Below are 20,809 nucleotides of genomic sequence, written 5' to 3'. Positions count from 1 at the left end.
TATTTTAATTTTATGTCTTTGCAGATTGATCATTTATTTATTAGTAATTTACCAGAGATTGTGGTGGAGTTATTGATGACGTTACATGAACCAGCAAATTCTAGTGACAGCCAAAGTACTGAACTCTGTGACTTTTCAAGGTATGCAAAATGTAAGCTTAGAGAACTAGATTCAACTTTGCAGATTTCTTAATTTGTTTTTTGTGGTACTGGGGATGAAATCCAGGGGCTTTTCTACCTCCGGGCTATACTCCCAGAACTATTTTATATTTTATTTGGAAACAGAGTCTCACTAAGTTGATATTATCAAACAAATAATTTTATACAAATCGTCTAAAATTAAGTCCCGGGGAGAAATATGTTTAGTTGTTCTTATCCATACGTAAGAGCTTTGTTATGTTATTAAAAATGCAGTGGTGTATGCCTGTAATCCTAGTACTTTGGAGGCTGAGATAGGAGGATCACAAGTTTGAGGCCAGCCTCAGTAACCTAGTGAGACCATGTTTAAAAATAGCCAGGCATGGTGGCACACACTTGTAATCCCAGCATTTGGGAGGCTGAGACAGGAGAATCAAGGTTCAAGGACAGCCTCAGCTATTACTTAGAGAGGCCCTTTGCAACTCAGGGAAACTCTGTTTCAAAATAAAGAATAAAAATAAATTATGCTTTTCTTCTTAACGTGATTGTCAAAATGGTTTATTTTATCATATACTTTTTACTAGCATACTGAAGTTTAAAACTTGTATATAACAAAACATATTGTCCATCCTTATTTCTTCTGTGTTGTTTGTAAGTATAAATATTAGCTTTCTTTCTCATATAGCTGATACATAATCATTCTAAGTTTCTCTATTTAAAAGTATATATTTAATGCTAAAAAAAAAAAAAATTGGGCTGGGGGTGTAGCTTGGAGGTAGAATGCCCCTGGGTTCCATCCCCAGTGCTATAACGGGAAAAGAAAAAGAGAGAGAGACCTGGGAGGATTGTGAGTGGAATGCACCTGGGTTCAATTCCCAGCACCAAAAAAAAGTATGGTTTTTTAATAGAAACATAGTTATAAAATTTGGCAGTTGTTACCTAAATTTTTACTTTGGAAATTTACTGGTGTATATGGAAAACACTTTATTTTTTTACTTTTCTTATACTTTTATTGGTACAAAATGGTTATATGGTCAAAAGTGATCTACAGATTTAGTACAATCCCTATATATAAAAAAAAACAATATCATAGTTTTAACATTTATATGGGAAAACCAAAAATCCAAAGTAGCTAAAGCAATCCTGAGCAATAAGAATCATGTTAGAGTCATCACGGTACCTGACTTCAAAATATACTCAGCAGCTGTAATAACAAAAATAGCATGGTATTGACACAAAATGAATAAAAGGCAGAAAAATAGAATAAAAGGCAGAAAAAAGCTTCCTTTTACAGCTAGTTGATTTTTGATTATTTTGTTTTGCAAATGATGACTGCAATTTTTTCCTTTCGTTCTTTTAGGGATTTGGATCCTGCTCCTAATCCACCTTATTTCCCATCACATGTGATTAAAGCAACATTTGCCTATATTAGCAATTGTCATAAAGTCAAGTATAAAAACATTTTAGAAATTCTTTCCAAAAGCCCTGTAAGTATATATTATTACCATAATAATTGGTTAGAGAATACCTTTTTCAGGTAGTACATCTTAAAGAGAGAAAAAAAAAAATCTGTGTAAGTACATCTTAAAGAGAGAAAAGCGAGTTTGTTGTGGTGGCACACATTTACAATTCTAGTACTTGAGAGGCTGAGGCAGGAGGCTCTTTGCAGCCAGCCTTAGCAACTTGGTAAGGCCCTCCACTATTTAGTTAGACCTGTCTCAAATAGAAAATAAAATAGAGCTGGAAGTGTAGCTCATAGGTAAAATGCCTTTGGGTTCAATCCTCAGTAACACACACACACACACACACGCAGATAAAAATAAATTAAAATTTATCTGAATAATTTAAAAAGAAAAACACTTCTTAAGTTTATATATGAACCAGGCATGGTGGCACATACTTGTAATCTCAGTGGGAGGCTGAGACAGGAGAATCAAAGGTTCATGGCCAGCCTCAGCAACTTTAGTGAGACCCTCCACAATTGTTTCAAAATAATGAATTAAAAAAAAATAAGCCTGGGGGTGTAGCTCTGAGGCAGAATGCCTCTGGGTTTTGATCCCCAGTTCTGCAAAACAAACAAACAAACAAACCAAGTTTATATATATCTTGGTATATTTGTCAGCATTATAAATTTAAGTGTGTTATGGATGAGGCTGGAATTTTGTGAGTTAAGTCATATATTAGCTTGGAATAAATGTACGTTTTCATAAAGAATACACTTATAATTTACTATTTGAAAACTACATAAATTGGCAATAATTTTCAAGAGAGTAATTTTCTTACCGTAACATTTTGTATTTGATATCAAACCAATCTAAATTCTGATATTTACTTTTTTGTTTTTTCAGTAATGGGGATTGAACCCAGCGGTATTCTGCCTCCAAGCTACACCTCTAATCTTATTTTTTTATTCTTGGAAACAAGTTCTCACTACATTCCAGAGGGCCTTGCTAGGTAGCTGAGGCTGGCTACGAACCTGCGATCCTCTGATCCTTCTATCTCAGCCTCCCAAGTACTGAGATTACAAGTATGTGCCAACATGTCTGGCTGATATGTACTTGTTTCAAATATGCTTATTAAGCCAGGCATGGTGGCCCATGCTTGTAATCCCAGTACTTGGGAAGCTGAGTTAGGAGGGTCCAGGTTCACAGCCAGCCTCAGCTCCTTAGGCCCTCCACAACCTACTGAGACCCTGTTTCAAAATAAAGAATAAAAAACAGGGCTGGGCATATAGCTTGGAGGTAGAATGCCCCTGGGTTCAATCTACAGCACCCCCCCCCGTGTGTGTGTGTGTGTGTGTGTGTGTGTGTGTGTGTGTGTGTGTAATATATCTGAATGTATGTGATTAAACAAGTTTTTTCTAATACATGTTTATTTTCTAGGATTCCTATCAGAAAATTCTTCTAGCCATATGTGAGCAAGCAGCTGAGACAAATAATGTTCATAAAAGGCACCGAATTCTTAAAATATATCACCTGTTTGTTAGTTTATTACTAAAAGATATAAAAAGTGGATTGGGAGGAGCTTGGGCATTTGTTCTTCGAGATGTAATTTATACTTTGATTCACTATATCAACAAAAGGTAAATAATATATTGGACCAATATATAAGCAATCTTTCTACCCTATTTTTTTCATTGAAATTCTATATGCTACTAAGGTAGGTGCCAGAGTATTGTTTTCTGAATATGGTTTTTATAATATGCATTTGTACCTATTAGTTTTTTAATTGATATGTAAAAATTATACATATTTATGGGATACCATGTAATTTTTTTTATTGGTGCATTGTAATCATACATCACATTGGAATACAAGACTTGAGAGGATATACAAGCACACATCATCCAATCAGCCCTCATCCAGCCCTTATCCTATTCCCTCCCCCTCCCTCGATCCCATGCTTGTTTGGTGATTAAATTTGATACATTTGTTTATGTACCTCCTGCTTTTTAAAAAGGCTCCATCCACCGGGCGTAGTGGCGCATGCTTGTAATCCCCGCGCTTGGGAGGCAGAGACAGGAGGATCGCGCAGGTTCGAAGCCAGCCGCGCGCGCTGGCTTAGGAGACCCTGTTTCCAAATAAAAATGCAAAAATAGGTCTGGGAGTATAGTCCGGAGATAGAAGGGCTTCCAGGAACCCCAGTACCACCAAAAAAAATAAATAAATAAATAAAAAATAAAAAGGCTCCATCCTCCACTATTCCATACCCTCTGATTGGTCACCTTAGTTACTTCACTATAGGGCCCTTTCTGTGAGGACCATGTAATATTTTTATATATGTGTATATTGTATAATGTTGAAATGAGTTTAAGCATATCCATCTGAAATATTTGTCATATCAATCTTTCAAGATGTTTCTTGACAGGTTAGATAGACATACACAGTAGTTTATAAATAAGGTCTCTTCATTCTCTTTAAGAACCATTGTGAATGAACCAGTGTTTCACCCTGGGAATGAAGGCTACCATTTTCATGATTGCTGCTCAGTTGGAGAGGAGAATGGCAGGGACAGTCCTGCTTTATTATTTTCCTAATTATTATGAACTTTTTACTTTTGTAGAGTATTAATAAAAGTCAAAATTTACTTGTTAGATTTCTTTGTTTTTCAATGTTTTTGTCAGAAGTTGCCTATTCTGTATTTTGCTGATGTGCTCTCTTTTTTGGCTTATAGACCATAGTTTTAGATATGAAAGTGACTTTAAATAGGCCAGATCATATTAGAGATGCTTACTTTGAATGATTTTATTTCAAAGTAGTTCCTAGAACCTGTTGTTTTTTTCCTGTTAGGCCTTCTCAGTTCACGGATGTATCATTGCGTAGCTTCTCCCTTTGTTGTGACTTGTTACGTCGGGTTTGCCAGACAGCAGTGACTTACTGTAAGGATGCTTTAGAAAACCATCTTCACGTTATTGTCGGCACACTTATACCCCTTGTGGATGATCAGATGGAGGTTCAGGAACAGGTAATTTTTCAATATGTCTTCAGAGTGTTGTTTGAGATGTATTGATAAAGAATTATTAGTTGGTGAACAGTTTATATTTACTTGATATAATAGTAATTTTAATGAAAAAATTTTTGAAAAATGCTTGGTAAGACATTCTTAATGTAATCTTTGTAATCAGTGATAGAGCACTTGGTACTTTTTATCTAATAGATCATCTGATAGTTTTTTCTGTTATTTATACTGAAGTCCAAAACTAGGGAATAGTCATTGATATCATTATAAAGTTGTATGAGATATTATTTATATAAAATGTTTCCCCAGTTTGGGGATTTTTATACTTCATTGCCCATCTGTATAGTACCTTACATGTTTGTTGAATTATTTTAAATATACATGTTGGGTGTCTTAAAAATAATTAAAACATTTTATCTGAGCTAGGTTAGAAGAGTTTCTGACATTTATTACAGTAGGTTTTGATTATCTTACTTTAAAATTTAATTAATGATTTTCCCCTATTTTTCTCTTTTTCAATTACATTTAGGTATTGGACTTGCTGAAATACTTAGTGATAGAGAACAAGGATAATGAAAACCTATATCTCACAATTAAGCTTTTAGATCCTTTTCCAGACCATGTTGTTTTTAAGGACTTGCGTATTACGCAACAGAAAATCAAATACAGTAAAGGACCCTTTTCACTGTTGGAGGTAATAAAAGTACTGTTTTCTTATTATTTTGTACTAGAAAGTATAGACAATAGTACTTCTTAAAAACCTCTAAATTGCCGGGCGTGGTGGCACACGCTTGTAATCCCCGCGCTTGGGAGGCGGAGACAGGAGGATCGCGCAGGTTCGAAGCCAGCCGCACGCGCTGGCTTAGGAGACCCTGTTTCCAAATATGAAAATGTAAAAATAGGTCTGGGAGTGTAGCCCGGAGGTAGAAGGGCTTCCAGGAACCCCAGTACCACCAAAAAAAAAAAAAAAAAACTCTAAATTGCCGGGCGTAGTGGCACACGCTTATAATCTCCGGGCTTGGGAGGCAGAGACAGGAGGATCGCGCAGGTTCGAAGCCAGCCGCGAGCGCTGGCTTAGGAGACCCTGTTTCCAATTAAAAATGTAAAAATAGGTCTGGGAGTGTAGCCCAGAGGTAGAAGGGCTTCCAGGAACCCCAGTACCACCACCAAAAAAAAAAAAAAAAAAAAACTCTAATGCTCTGGTGGTAAAAATGGAATATTTTTATTGGTGATAAAAAGACACAAGACTTATGTTCTTAAGTAAAATTATAAATCTTAATCTATCATCTTGCATTGCATTTAAAGAAGTCAAACAATAATAAATGCTGGAAATGATGTGGGCGGGATTGCAAATTAGTACAGCCCCTATCAGTGTAGAGATTCCTCATAATATTGGGAGTAGATCCACCATATGGTCCAGCTATACCACTCATGGGTATCTTTCCAACTGGACTGAAATCAGAGAACTGCAATAATACATGCACATTCATATTTATAGCAGCACAATTCACAGTAGCAAAATTATGGAAACAACCTAGGTATTGATCAGCAAATGAATGGATTACAAAATTATGGGATATCCACACACTGGAATTCCACTCAGCAATAAAGAAGAAAAAATAATGTCTTTTGCAGGAAAAGGGATCGACCTGGAGAACATTATGTTAAGTGAGATTAGGCAGCCACAGAAAGTTAAAGGTCATATATTTTCTCTCATATGCAGAAGCTAGGGAGTAATTGGAATACCAGAGGGACTTCAGATAATGGAGGAGAAACTCAGTGGAGCCAGGAAGGTGGTCGAGGGGAAGGTGAGGTGGAAGAAGGGAGAATCAATGAAGGAAACACTTCCGATGACATTATGTACCTATGTGAGAATACCAATGCCAATCTCAACATCCAGTACGGAGAAGGGGAAAGTGAGGTGGGAGCCAGGGGAGAGCCCAGTGCTCTGTGCATGTATATCCCTATCACTACAAACTACATTATGGTGTGAGACCATAATGCACCAATAAAAGTTTTTTTTGTTTTTTTTTTTGTGGTGGTACTGGGGTTCCTGGAAGCCCTTCTACATCCAGGCTACACTCCCAGACCTATTTTATATTTTTGAAACAGGGTCTTTTAAGCCAGTGCGGCTAGCTTCGAACCTGCGCGATCCTCCTGTCTCTGCCTCCCAAGAGCGGGGATTGCAAGTGTGCGCCACCACGCCTGGCTCCAATAAAAGTATTTTAAAAATATAGATATTAAAGTTTCTAGGCTAAAGAATAAATTAAATATTAAGGAATATGATACAAAATATTCTTGATTTTTGGAAGGCAGCTATGTTTACCGCTGTTCCTTTTGATTTTAATACATTAGATCCTATGGTTCATTAATACTTTAAAATTTTGCCGGGAGTGGTGGCTCATGCTTGTAATCCCAGCATTGGGGAGGCTGAAACCGGAGGATTGCGGTTCGTGGACAGCCTCAGCTACTTAGTGAGGCTGTCTGCAACTCAGTGAAACCCTGTTTCAAAATAAAGAATAAAAAATAGGGCAGGGGGTGTAGCTCAGAGATCAAATGTCCCTGGGTTCCATCCCCAGACCCGCAAAAAAAAAAAAAAAAAAAAAAAAAAAAAATTAGAATTTTCATGTAATTCTTTGAGGATCAGTTTAATGTTTGCATTAGAGATATTTATCTCTGTGTGTGTGTGGGGGGGGGTGTGGTACTGGAGTTCCTGGGAGCCCTACTACCTCCGGGCTACACTCCCAGACCTATTTTTACATTTTTATTTGGAAACAGGGTCTCCTAAGCCAGCGTGTGCTGCTGGCTTCAAACGTGCGCGATCCTCCTGTCTCTGCCTCCCAAGCGCGGGGATTACAAGCGTGCGCCACCACGCCTGGCTGAGATATTTTACTTTTTAAAGAGTATTTTAAGTTTCAATTCTTTTGAATCTTTATAAAACTCAAAGTCATTTTCAGGTATTTTTAATAAATTTTCAGCCTATATTTGCCTATATATCAATATGAAAACATATTTACATAAATTAAAATGCAAAATTAAGAGTCATGACTAAAGAAACTTAAGCTTTTTCTTCCTATGGGTTTCTTGAATTCTGGCATATCATGAGAGACGCTTATCATTTAAAAGATTAAAAATAGCTGAGCATGGTAGTGCATGCCTGCAATCCCAGTACTTGGAAGGCCAAGACAGGAGGCTCACAGGTTCAAAGCCACCCTTGGCAACTTAGTGAGGCCCTTCATAACTTAGACCCTGTTTCAAACTAAAATAATAAAGCTGTGAATAGAGCTCTGAGGTAGAATGCCCTGGGTTCAATCCCCAACACCAACCCCCCAAAAAAAAACACAAAAACCAAAAAAACCACAAAATTATTGTAGAACTTAAAGTGGAAGAGAAGGGATTTTTCACTTTGGTTCATGAGTCATTATTACTGAGTTTTATACTGTAGTCTTATCAAATATGTGTTAAAAAGCAAATTACCTTTTTAACTAATTTCCTCTTTTAGGAAATTAACCATTTTCTCTCCGTAAGTGTTTATGATGCACTTCCATTGACAAGACTTGAAGGATTAAAAGATCTTCGAAGACAACTAGAACAGCATAAAGATCAGATGATGGACCTTATGAGGGAATCTCAAGGTACTAAATTTAATGTCATGGGTTATTTCTACCTGTTTCTTTTTTAAAGAATCTTAAAAATTCTTCTCCTTGATTGGATTGCCACAATACTGCCCCGACATTTTTCATCTAACCATAATACTGGTCTCCAGTGGTCGTCTTACCTTGAACTATTCCCATTTTATCCATCCTGTGCCAGAATGATTTTTCTAAACCCAAATATGATTGTTATTCTAATACTTCTAAAATTTTAACAGCTCCCTGCTCCCTATTAGAAAACTTTTAATTCTTTAGAAGCAGGCATGAAAAGTAATGAATGTATCACTGCCTTGTACTTCAAGTTACTTGAATGAAAGGAATGTTTTATTTCAAGTTGATTAGTTGCATGTGTTTATACATGTTTCTAGTTTTTTCAAATTAGGAAAACATCTATTTTCTGTTACTTTGATATTTTATAGTACTGCAGTCAGAAGCATTATTTTAGTACTTAATTTTATATTTTTATATTCCTATGCCAATTAATTACTTATATCTGTCATATATTTATCCTCAGTACTTTTTTTTTTTGGAACTGGGGAGTGAACGAACCCAGGGGCATTTTACTTCCAAGCTTCAGTCCTATTTTTTATTCTTTATTTTGAAACAGGGTCTTACTAAGTTGTGGAAGACCTCACTAAGTAGCTGAGGCTGATCATGAACCTGTGATCCTCCTGTCTCAGCCTCCCAAGTACTGGTATTACAAGCTGTGCCACCAAACCTGGCTTCCTTAATACTTTTTAACAATAATTTTGGTTTTGATTACCTGAGCTCAGGTTTCTAGTACTTTTCTTGTGGAATGTATAAAATATGAGTAGCTATCTCCTGTTCTCCTGTATTTTGAGTATTTTATTGGCTTGTGTAATATAGTCACTAGCTGTTTGTGGTTATTTAAATTTAAATGGACTACCATTAAGGAATATATAAAGTTAACTTTTTTATTAACCACATATTAAGTTCTCATGAGTACATGTAGTTGGTGGCTGTCATTGGACAGCACAAATTAATAGACATTTCCACCATTACACAGGGTCTATTGGACAGTGTAGATTATAAAGGCCAGATGTTAAAAAAAATGAAGTAGAATCCCAGGGTCTCTTGTAGCTTTAATGTTAAATGGTTCTTACATTTCTTATTTTTTGTGATTTTGCTAATTTTTTTACTTCTCTGCAAAATTTATCTAAGATATTTTTCTCTTTTTGCCAAATATTACTAATCATTTCCACATGGTTTGTTTCATACTTTATTTTTTGAACTGCTCATGACTTAAAACATTTTTTAAGTTTTATAAAATATTCTTAGTCGTGTAATTCAATATACATACAAACAAAAGTATTTGTGTCCATGATAATTTAAACTAATTTTTTAAAAATTTACTTCTAGATAACCCACAAGATGGCATTGTGGTGAAGCTAGTTGTCAGCTTGTTGCAGTTATCTAAGATGGCAGTAAACCACACTGGTGAAAGAGAAGTTTTAGGTAAACTATGTAGTTGAATGAATGTGAGGTTTTTTTTTTATGTTCGGGTGGTCATCTTTGGAATATCATCAAAGTAAATAAAGTTTGTTATTTGGGATGCTGGGGAAATATGAGATGGTAGGTAAGTTATATTCCTATTTAATTCATTTAATCCTTAGAATCCCCTTTTATATTTTTCTTCCTTAAAAAATCATAAAATGAAAAGTTAGTGATTTATACTTTTGAGTGGCTGTCAATTTTAAAATGGCTTATACATATTTAGAAAGGTTTAAAATACCTATTTGCAAAGATAAGTAAATTGACTTCTGAAGTATTTTAGAAATATTTTATAACTGACTATAATTATACATATAAACATACATACATATATTTATTTTGTGCATGTGCGAGTGTGTGTGTGTGTGTGTGTGTGTGTGTGTGTGTGTGTGTGTTTTACTGGGGTTTGCACCCAGGGCATTCTACCTCTGAGCTACACTCCCAGCCCAATTTTATTTTGTTTTTGAAACAGGGTCTTACTAGGTTGCTGAGGCTATCCCTCTAGCCTGCAATCCTTCTGTCTCAGCCTCCAAAGTACTAGGATCACAGGTGTGTACCACCAGGCCTGGCACATTATTTTTTTTTACATTATTTTTATATAATGGAAATAATGAAAAATTTGAGGTCTAGGTTAAACTCAAGTATTAAAAAGCATTTAAATCCTTTCTTACTACCATTTGAATGAAAGTCTACCTAAGATAGTCAACATCATCCCCAATATAGAGATTTAGATTTGGTGATAATAAGAAAAATCACATGATTATAGTTATCTTGAAGCTGTTATGACAGCATTGCTTCAGTAAGACAAATGAGAAGAATAAGTGGTGCTTATAGATTCTTCTGTTTTTCCATAATGTTTTTAATTTCTTAGTGAGAGCCTAATATCTATGGTTATATACATTTTTGGTAGATTTTTTTATTGAAATATTTTTGCATACAGGAAAATATATAGATCATACTTATATAGCTTAAAGAATTTGCTCACAGAGTACACCTGAGCAGCTCCCATCCAGGTCAAGAAATAGAACCTTGGAAGGTTTCCTTAACCAGGGAATTTATCTTTTTGTTATAACAGTACTTCTAGGAACAGACTTGATATGCTGCAGTAGCATTAAGTAGCTTTCCTGAGTGGTATAAAATCATAGTGCTTTGTATACATTACTAACATCAGACTCAGTGAAAGACTTTCCCCTTACATCAGAAGTGAAACAAGATTGCTTACTTCCAGCACTGCTATTCAACATTATACTGGAAATTCTAGCCAGAGCAGTTAAGCAAGAAAAAGAAATTTAAAGTATCCAAATTAGAAAGGAAAATGGCATCATCCTAATTGTAGAAAGCCCCAATGATGGGAATTTCTTGTAGGGAGGGATTGGAGTGAGAATTGGGGAAGAGCTTAAAAAAAATTGTTGTTTGTAGTTGGGCATGATGGCACATGCCTTCAGTTACTTTATAGGCAATGGATGGATGATCCTTGAGCCTAAGACTTCAAGTATAGCTTGGATGCCGGGTGTGGTGGCGCATGCTTGTAATCCCCACGCTTGGGAGGCTGAGACAGGAGGATCGCACAGGTTCAAAGCCAGCCTCACTATCTTAAGAGACCCTGTTTCCAAATAAAAATATAAAAAATAGGTGTCTGGGAGTGTAGCCCGGAGGTAGAAGGATTTCCAGGAACCCCAGTACCACCAAAAAAAAAAAAAAAAAGAAAAGAAAAGAAAAAGAATAGCCTGGACAACATAGCAAGACTCTGACTTAAAAAAGGAAAGATAAATTTGTTTTGTTTGTATATGCTAGCACTGCATAATTTAAAAAGGAAATTAGGAAAACAGTCTTGTTTAGAATAATGTTTAAAAGAAATAAATATTATCTACCACATTATGATGTATAAATACAATGCACTAATAAAATTTTTTTAAAATAAATAGTATCAAAGAGGAGAAAAAGGGTCATAAGAGGAATCTAGACAAAGATGAGCAAATAAGATGACCTGACAGGGGGATGGGAGGGGGCAAAGAGAGAAATTCCCTAATGTATATGATGTACATTTACAAACATAACAAAGCCAATCACCAAACCAAACATGAAAAAGAAGGAGGGGGGAGGGATTGGGTGGGAATTGGGGAAGAGCTAAATGAGTGATGTGTGCATGTCCATTAAGATGTATGACTATAATGCACCAGTAAAAATATAAAGAGGTGAAAATACATACACACATTCATTTTGTTAGAGTAAGTGACTACATGTAGCCCATACTCATGAGGAGTGGAATTGAGCTTTACCTTTTGAAAGGAGGGCTTTCAAAATATTCATGGACATATTTTAGTAAATACTACCATCAGTGGGAAAGAGCATAAGGAGTCCTGAAAATACATGTATGGTTGAAATAATTTTCACTGAATTGTGTGTTTAAGATTTATGGACTTTAGCTGGGCGTGGTGGCACATGCTTGTAATCCCAGCATTCCGGAGGCTGAGACCGGAGGATTGCAGTTCTCAGATAGCCTCAGCTACTTAGTGAGGCCACCCATAGCTTAGTGAGACCCTGTTTCAAAATAAAGAATAAAAAGGGCAGAGAGTGTAGCTCAGAGATCAAATGCCCCTGGGTTCCATCCCCAGACCCTCAAAAAAAAAAAAAAAAAGATTTATGGACTTAACATGCCATACCTCAAAAAAAATTTTAACAGGATTAAGATTGTTGCTCTGGTACAGTGGACTTGTTTAGACATTCATTTGTAATAACTATTGTCATTCATTTGTCTCCTAGATATGATTCTATAGGGGAATATATTTATTACCACATGGATGATATGTAAAGGAAATTATACAGCATTCTTTGCCACTTTTCTCATAATCTTTGAAAACATGCTTAAATCTTGAATCATGAAAAAGTAGCATTATATATATGTAAATACATAATACATGTATGTGTGTGTTACCAGGGATGGAACCCAGAGGCATTCTACCCCTGAGCTACACCCCCAGTCCTATCTTTTATTTCTTTATTTTGAAATACGGTCTCACTGAGTTGCAGAGGGCCTTATTAAGTGGCTGAGGCTGGCTGTGAACTCTTGATCTACCTGCCTCAGCCTCCCAAGTACTGGGATTATAAGTGTGTGCCAACCATACCCGGCAACATTGTATTTTTGAAATTAGAAATTTTATTTTTTATGCATGCTTTCTTAACTGTGAATTTACTGAAATGGAATTTCTTTATGTAGAGGCTGTTGGAAGCTGTTTGGGAGAAGTTGGTCCTATAGATTTCTCTACTATTGCTATTCAGCATAGTAAAGACATATCTTATACCAAGGCCCTGGAATTATTTGAAGATAAGGAACTTCAGTGGACCTTAGTAATGCTCACCTACCTGAATAATACCCTGATAGAAGATTGGTGAGTATTTACAGCTCTCTTTTATCTGATCACACTTAATCTGATATTCAAGAAGAATGATATGTCATGTCAACTATCTTTCCCAATAACTAATGCTTTTTCTTTAAGTTCTCATCTCATATGTTTTTATTAACTCACATAATCATTGACCCTACTTTGTACCAGGCATTGGATATAGTGATGAGGATTCTATATAATTCTAGTAAGAGTACATCAAGTAAACAAGAAAAATAAGTGTTTACCCATAAAAAATTAAAATGGAATCTAAAGGGTGGTATTTCATAATCACAGGTGCCACCCATCTTCAAGTTAAACTTTTTTTAGTCCATGTAAGATAAGCCATAGAGCAGAAAACTCATAACTCCCCAAATTTCCTGTGCAAAACAAAATTGCAAGGTGCTTGCTTATTGGGAGATTGTTTCCCCTCCATTATTTATTCATTGACTGACTGATATATTTGAAACACCTCATCCCCACCATTTTGGGAGTTAAATTCAAAGGATTTTCCAACCAGACATCTTTCTGAGGTTATGTGTGTATATATACATAAATAAATACATATATACATATGTATTTTGATTTTATTTCTCTACCTCTTTCCTCCATCTACCTGCCATATTTTATTATTATTTAATGGACTTATATCTGTTTTATTGTCTTATATTAAATAGGCTGGCATGGTTTCTTTCTCGATATTTTATTATAAAAAATTCAAGCATACAGCAAAGTTGAAAGAATTTTACAGTAAATACCCATATACTTACCATATAGATTCAACCCATCCTTTTATTGAACATTTATTTTATTTATTTATTTTTATTTCTTTGTGATACTGAGGCTTACACCTAGGTGCCTTCTAACTCTGAGCTACACCCCCAGCCTTATTTTATTTTTTATTTTGAACCAGGGCCTTGCTAAGTTGCTGAGGCTGGCCTCAAACCTGTGGTCCTCCTGTCTCCGCCTCCCAAGAACTAGGATTACAGGTGTACGCCACCACACCTGATTTCTATTTATTAATCCATCTCATTTAAAAAACATTTCAAGGTATATTTGGCACAAAATTTGTGAGTATTGAATGACTCGTTTGTAACCTGATATTGGTTTTTCTTAATAAGATTCACAGAAGCTGGGCATGGTGGTGCATGCTTGTAATCCCACTACTTGGGAGACTGAGATAGGAGGATTGCAGGTTCACCACCAGCCTCAGCTACTTAGTGAGACTACAACTTAGTGAAAACTTGTTTCAAAAAATAAAGAATAAAACATAGAGCTGGGGGTGTAGCTTGAAGGTAGAACGTGCCTGGGTTCAATCCCCAGCACCGTAAAAAATAAAAAAATATATATATTCACAGAGATGTTAGTGTTATTTAAATTTGAGAATAACAGGGAAGAGGTACAAATTTTTTCTTTCTATAGGAGGAAAAAAAATCATTATGTGTTTAAGGTTCTTTAACATACGTAACATGTTGAGTACGGGAATCCCAGAATAGCTGGTCAGGTAAGGCCTAATCTGAGTGATCGGGTATCAAGTAGAAGATAATTATGGGTAAAGCATCCCAGACCAATAGAGTGGAGATAAGTTTGGCATATTTGAGGAACAGATGAAAGCCTGGTGTCGAGGAAGATGGTAGGAGATGAAATTAGAAAGGACTAATGAGATTTAGAATCTGGACTTTATTTCAAGTATATAAAGCAGCTATGGAGTTCTAAGTAGAGTGGAGTCATGATGCAGCTTACATTTTTACTCTGGCTTTCAAATGGCAGGTTGACTTCAAGGGAGAAAAGTAGAAACAGGAAGATCAGTGATGAAATTATTGCAGTAGACCTTCTTTGTTTTAAACCAAAGACCTAGACAGAATTAAGCCTCAATATAATTAACCATCATTACATCGTCGGTCGCACGTGCCTGTGTGTATGTGTGTGAGTGTCTGTGTCTGTGTATGTCTGAGGATTGAACCGTTGAACCTAGGGGCATTCTACCTTTGAGGTACACTCCCAGCCCTTTTTATTTTAAAACAGGATCTCACTAAGTTACTGAGGTTGACCTCAAACCTGTAATCCTCCTATCTCAGCCTCCCAAGTACTGGGATTACAGATGTGTGCCATTACACCTAGACTTAAAGACATTTTTTTGTCTGTTTTATTACAGCCCTCCTTTTCCTAGGTTTAGTTTTTTTTTTTTTTTTTTTTTTTTTATAAAAGAGAAGTACTTCACTTTCGAACCCTTTTTATTTGTGTTTATTTTTATTTTTTATTTTTTGGTAGTACTGGGGTTCCTGGAAGCCCTTTGACCTCTGGGCTACACTCCCAGACCTATTTTATATTTTTTTTATTTGGAAACAGGGTCTTTTAGCCAGCGCGGCTGGCTTCGAACCTCCGCGATCCTCTGTCTCTGCCTCCCAAGCGCGGGGATTACAAGCGTGCGTCACCATGCCCAGCTTTGTGTTTATTATAAAAATTATTGTATCAAATGAGGAGAATTACTATTGTAATAATTAGAAAGTCAAGTTTACTGAAGAGATACTCCAAATTCTATGAAAGTTTTGGCTTTGGTGTCATAGAATTTTATAGATGAATAACTTCCTAATATAAATTTAAAATTTTGCTTTTAAGCTTTTCTCAGTGGCAGTTGCTTAATATTCAAGATTAGTCAATTAGCCAGGCACAGTGGCACATGCCTCTAATCCCAGTACTTGGGAGGCTAAGACAGAAGGTTCACAGATTTGCAGCCAGCCTCAGCAACCTCTTGAGGCCCTTCTTAGATCTTGTTTCAAAATAAAACAAAATATGGCTGGGGATGTAGCTCATAAGGAGAATGCGTATGGATTCAATCCCCAGTACCACAGAAAAAAAAAAGATTAGTATGTGAATTATGTTTTTTTCAGTGTCAGAGTTCGATTTGCTGCGGTTACCTGTTTGAAAAACATTTTGGCCACAAAGACTGGACATCGTTTCTGGGAAATTTATAAGACAACAACTGATCCCATGCTGACCTATCTACAGCCTTTTAGAACATCAAGAAAAAAGGTCACTTAATTAATGTTTATTGAACACCCACTATATCTAGAATAGTTCTATCTGCTTTGGGCATGAATGGATATCAACTTGCTTAAAATAGCAGTATACTAACATTTAACTGTTCCTATAAATAATTTCAACAGTACTTCTTGAACCCAGGGGATTTGTTATTTATGTCAGTGTGGAAAAACTAAGATAGATAACCTGGAGAAGTGATGATTTATTTGGGCACACGGAAATTCTTAATGACATTTTCTTTTCATCTCAAGAATAGAAGCCCTTTGATTTTTTTTGAAAGCCATTGATCCTGGGTATGGTTTAAGATTATTGTGATCAGTAAGCAAGCATTTATTTCCATAGTACGTTAATGTATCACAACTCCTAAGTGAAATATGAGATGACTTCGATTTCTACATTTTTCCATGTAGTAGTCATTACAAGGTTCCATTAAAAACACTCTATGAAAGATATTTCAGAACTCTTGTACATGTCTTAACCTAAGCAGTCTTTTTTCATTAAATAACTGAGAAATGTACAGTTAGATTTCCACCATTTTAATTTCAGGGCACATTACTCATTGTTAGCATAGTGGTGCATGCTTGTAATCCCAGTACTTGGAAGGCTAAATCAACAGGAAGATCTCAGGTTTGAGGACAGCCTCAGCAAGTAGTGTGATTCTCATCAACCTAGCAAGATCATTTTTCAAAATAAAAATAAAATAGGACTAGGAATGTAGGTTGGACTTAGAAGGCCCTGGGTTTCATCCCCAATGACAGGTAGAAAGACACACACACACACCACACACACAATGTAATTTTGGTATTAGTAAAATTACTAATAATATAAACTTAATGAAGTGGGAGTAGAACCTGTAAAGCACTGTAGATTTAACAGTTTTAAAAAATCTCTATTTGAAATTAGTTTTGTGTGGTAGATTTAGGTTGTTTTTTTTGCATGAGACAGGTGAGGTAGCGAGTTTTCGATGTGTCTAATATGGTACTGGTGAGTGACAGAGCTGACAGTACAACCCAGGTTTCCTGCTGCCTACACCATTCGTGTTTTACCATCCCACTCTGCTTCTCATATATCTTAATCTTAATAGAGAACTCTTGTCTCCAGATGAAGTTTTAAGTGTTTTTAGTTTTATTTGGGAACAGAGTTGTGTCTGGATAATCACTTTACGTGGAAATGGTAGTTATTTTCTAAATCTCTTATTTACATTTTTTTATTCCAGTTTTTAGAAGTACCCAGACTTGACAAAGAAAACCCCTTAGAAAGCCTAGATGATACACATCTGTGGATTCCTCAAAGTGAAAATCATGACATTTGGATAAAGACATTGACTTGTGCTTTTTTGGACAGTGGAGGCACAAAAAGTGAAATTCTTCAGTTATTAAAGCCCATGTGTGAAGTAAGATTAATCAGTCTAACTTAATTCTTGTTTGTTCTGCTTTCCCTATTCTGTTTAACTTCTGTGTACTTGCTTAATCCCTCTGCAGGTCAGGAGAGTGTTAGTGGTTCTGCACATCGTCTCCGTTCATCTTCATGTCTTGTTACCCAAATTTAGCTGCTATAAATCCATTAAAGTGGGCATCTTGGTTTAGCCCTAACTTTATGCAGATTTCAGGGTTAGGGTAGGAACATACTAGATGAATTTTAAGGAGTCCCCTGAATAATTTGCTACTAATGATAGTTCAAAAATTAATGATGTTTAAATTACTTGTATTAACCAAAAGTCAGCTCTAACTTTGTTAACTTCTGGTAAGATCAATGTCATTTACTTTCTCTGATATGCTTCCTTGAGTGAGAAAAGGGGAAGGGCAGCAGTTAGCAGTTAGTGTGTTACTTTTATTCAAATTGTTGAGTGGATGTGTTGTGTGTTCTAGGTGAAAACTGACTTTTGTCAGACTGTGCTTCCATACTTGATTCATGATGTTTTACTCGAAGATACAGAAGATTCATGGAGATATCTTCTTTCTACACATGTGCAGGGATTTTTCACCAGCTGTTTTAGACAGTTTTCACAAGCAAGTAGATCCACAACCCCTGCAAATCTGGATTCAGGTGCTCTGATAAATTGTTAATGTTTATATTATTAACTTCTCTGTTTTGGAAAAAAGGATTTCAGAGTTTGAATACCGTCAAAATACTTTACAGGCTTATTTCTATAACTCTAAATTTCTTTTTTTTTTTTTTTTTTTTTTTTTTTTGGTGGTACTGGGGAATGGAACCCAGGGGCCTTCTACCTCCAGGCTACACTCCCAGACCTATTTTACATTTTATTTGGAAAGAGGGTCTCTTAAGCCAGCAGAGGCTGGCTTCGAACCTGCACAATCCTCCTGTCTCAGCCCCCCAAGCGCGGGGATTACAAGCGTGCGCCACCACGCCCGGCTTATAACTCTAAATTTGTATTGTTCATGTAGAGAATGGAGATAAAAGTTCTGCAAATTTTCAGTAAAATCATGTTTGTAAAGCATCTAGGATAATTCATAATGTATATTCTCAGTAAATGTTGTATATTAAAATAAATGGGGTAACGATTTCAATACTCAATATGTAAGCCACCGTGCTTGGCATGGGCAATATAGATGGGAGCAAGACACTTCCCATTCTAGCAATAGAAAAAGCATATAACTTAACAAACTTGATCAACTATATTTAGGTATTATAGAGATACCATGGAATTTTTATATTTTGAGAGCTTGGCTTTTTTTTTTTTTTTTTTTTTTTTGGTACTGGGGATGGAACTCAGAGGCATTCTACCTCTGAACTACACCCCCAGCTCTGTTTTTTATTCTTTTATTTTAAAACAGGGTGTCACTGAGTTGCAATGGGCCTCACCATGTAGCTGAGGCTGTCCGTGAACCACAATCCTCCTGTCTCAGCCTCCTGAATGCTGGGATTATAAGTGTGCGCCACCTTGCCTAGTTCTGGATTTTTTTTTTTTTTTTTTTTTTTTTTTTTTTTTTTGTGGTACTGGGGTGGAACCCAGGGACTTTCTACCTCTGGGCTATACGCTGAGACCTGTTTTATACTTTATTTGGAAACAGGGTCTCACTAAGTTGCTGAGAGCCTCACTAAGTAGCCAAGGCTGGCTTCGAACCTGTGTGATCCTCCTGTCTTAGCCTCCCAAGTGCTGGGATTATACAAGCATGTGCCACCACGCCCGGCTCTGACTACTTTTTTAAGAAGCCTTTTTATTACATAATTATATTTATTGTAAAAACTAAAGAAAAATTGTACAAAATTTTAAAAATTTAATTACTCATAATCATTTAAGATAACTACTGTTAATATTTTCTGATATATCCTTTCAAGTTTTAAGGATAAATTGTTTTCATTCCATGATATAAAATGAGTATTTCCGAAGCTAAGAGCTTAAAAAATTCCACTTTGAGTACACATAAAAGATATATCTATAATCGAAGGTTCATGCCAGGCGTGGTAGCTCACACTTGTAATCCCTGCGCTTGGGAGACTGAGACAGGAGGATCGCAGAGGTTCGAAGCCAGCCTCAGCTACTTAGTGAGGCTCTCAGTAACTTAGTGAGACCCTGTTTCCAAATAAAATATAAAATAGGTCTGGGAGTATAGCCCAGAGGTAGAAAGCCCCTGGGTTCCACCCCCAGTACCACCAAAAAAAAAAAAAAAAGAAAGAAAGAAAGAAGAAGGCTCATTATGGGTCAGTTTTTCTAACCTAAAACTTTTTTTGTTTTTGGTTTGTGGTACTGGGGTTCTTGGAAACGCTTCTACCTTTGGACTACACTCCCAGACCTATTTTATACTTTTATTTGGAAACAGGGTCTCTTAAGCCAGCGAGCCCAGCTTTGATCCTCCTGTCTCTGCCTCCCAAGCGCGGGGATTACAAGCGTGCCCCACCACGCCTGACCTCTAAAACTTTTAAATATACAAAATTTGTATATCTCCACTATTAACTTACTATCTTAAATACATACTATTAATATATTTTATGTGCAAACAAAACTAGGCACAAATTTACATTATTGTACTTCAGGATCTATATGATTCTAATAAGAATATTGACTTAATATGATATTTTGTAGCAACTAAATTGCACCTCCCAGCTTTACAGTGGTTCTGATCACTTCAGCTTATGTTGTGGTTACTCATTTCTCCTGGTTGTTTTTCTTCTTTCACTACCACAGCCTTCATGGTTCTGATGTAATTTAGACTTTATTTTGCTGTGTTTTATCCTGTATGTATGTTCTTTTCAATTGCCTAATACCAATTTCAAGTCTTCTGTTTGGGTGGGATTGGAAGTCATTATGTTAATTGAAAAAGCCAGTAATGGAAAGATGAGAACTGCATGATCTCACTTATATGTGCAGTCTAAAAAAGTTAATCTCAGAGAAGTTACCAGAGCGAGTTAGGCGTGGTCATGCATGTTTGTAATCCCAGTACTTGGGAGGCTGAGACAGGAGGATTGCAGCCAGCTTCAGCTGCTTAGTGAGGCCCTCCACAACTTAGTGAGACCCTGTTTCAAAATAAATAAAAAATCGGACTGGGGGTATAGCTTGGAGGTACAAAGCCCCTGGGTTCAGTCCCCAGCAAAACACACACACACACACACACACACACACACACACACACACACGTTTTCAGAGACGAGGTAGAAATGAGGA

The 20,809-nt window shown here is 36.2% G+C and overlaps 1 protein-coding gene across 1 annotated transcript in view; it reads left to right on the top strand.

Moving 5' to 3' along the window:
- ATM (ATM serine/threonine kinase) overlaps window positions 1-20,809 on the top strand; it is a gene marked incomplete at both ends in the record, with an annotated part of 138,217 nt that overhangs the window by 64,982 nt on the left and 52,426 nt on the right. The window contains 11 exons of the mRNA XM_080715533.1: window positions 25-140; window positions 1,498-1,624; window positions 3,020-3,219; window positions 4,427-4,601; window positions 5,125-5,289; window positions 8,098-8,230; window positions 9,629-9,724; window positions 12,978-13,149; window positions 16,035-16,176; window positions 17,402-17,578; window positions 18,054-18,231. Coding sequence (XP_080571659.1) covers window positions 25-140; window positions 1,498-1,624; window positions 3,020-3,219; window positions 4,427-4,601; window positions 5,125-5,289; window positions 8,098-8,230; window positions 9,629-9,724; window positions 12,978-13,149; window positions 16,035-16,176; window positions 17,402-17,578; window positions 18,054-18,231 — 1,681 coding nt within the window. The remainder of the gene's footprint in view (window positions 1-24; window positions 141-1,497; window positions 1,625-3,019; window positions 3,220-4,426; window positions 4,602-5,124; window positions 5,290-8,097; window positions 8,231-9,628; window positions 9,725-12,977; window positions 13,150-16,034; window positions 16,177-17,401; window positions 17,579-18,053; window positions 18,232-20,809) is intronic.

The sequence above is a fragment of the Muscardinus avellanarius genome, assembly GCF_963383645.1.
Source record: "Muscardinus avellanarius genome assembly, chromosome: 1".
Taxonomy (NCBI): domain Eukaryota; kingdom Metazoa; phylum Chordata; class Mammalia; order Rodentia; family Gliridae; genus Muscardinus; species Muscardinus avellanarius.
Note: the sequence above shows the minus strand (reverse complement) of the source record. Positions and strands in the feature narration are given on the sequence as shown.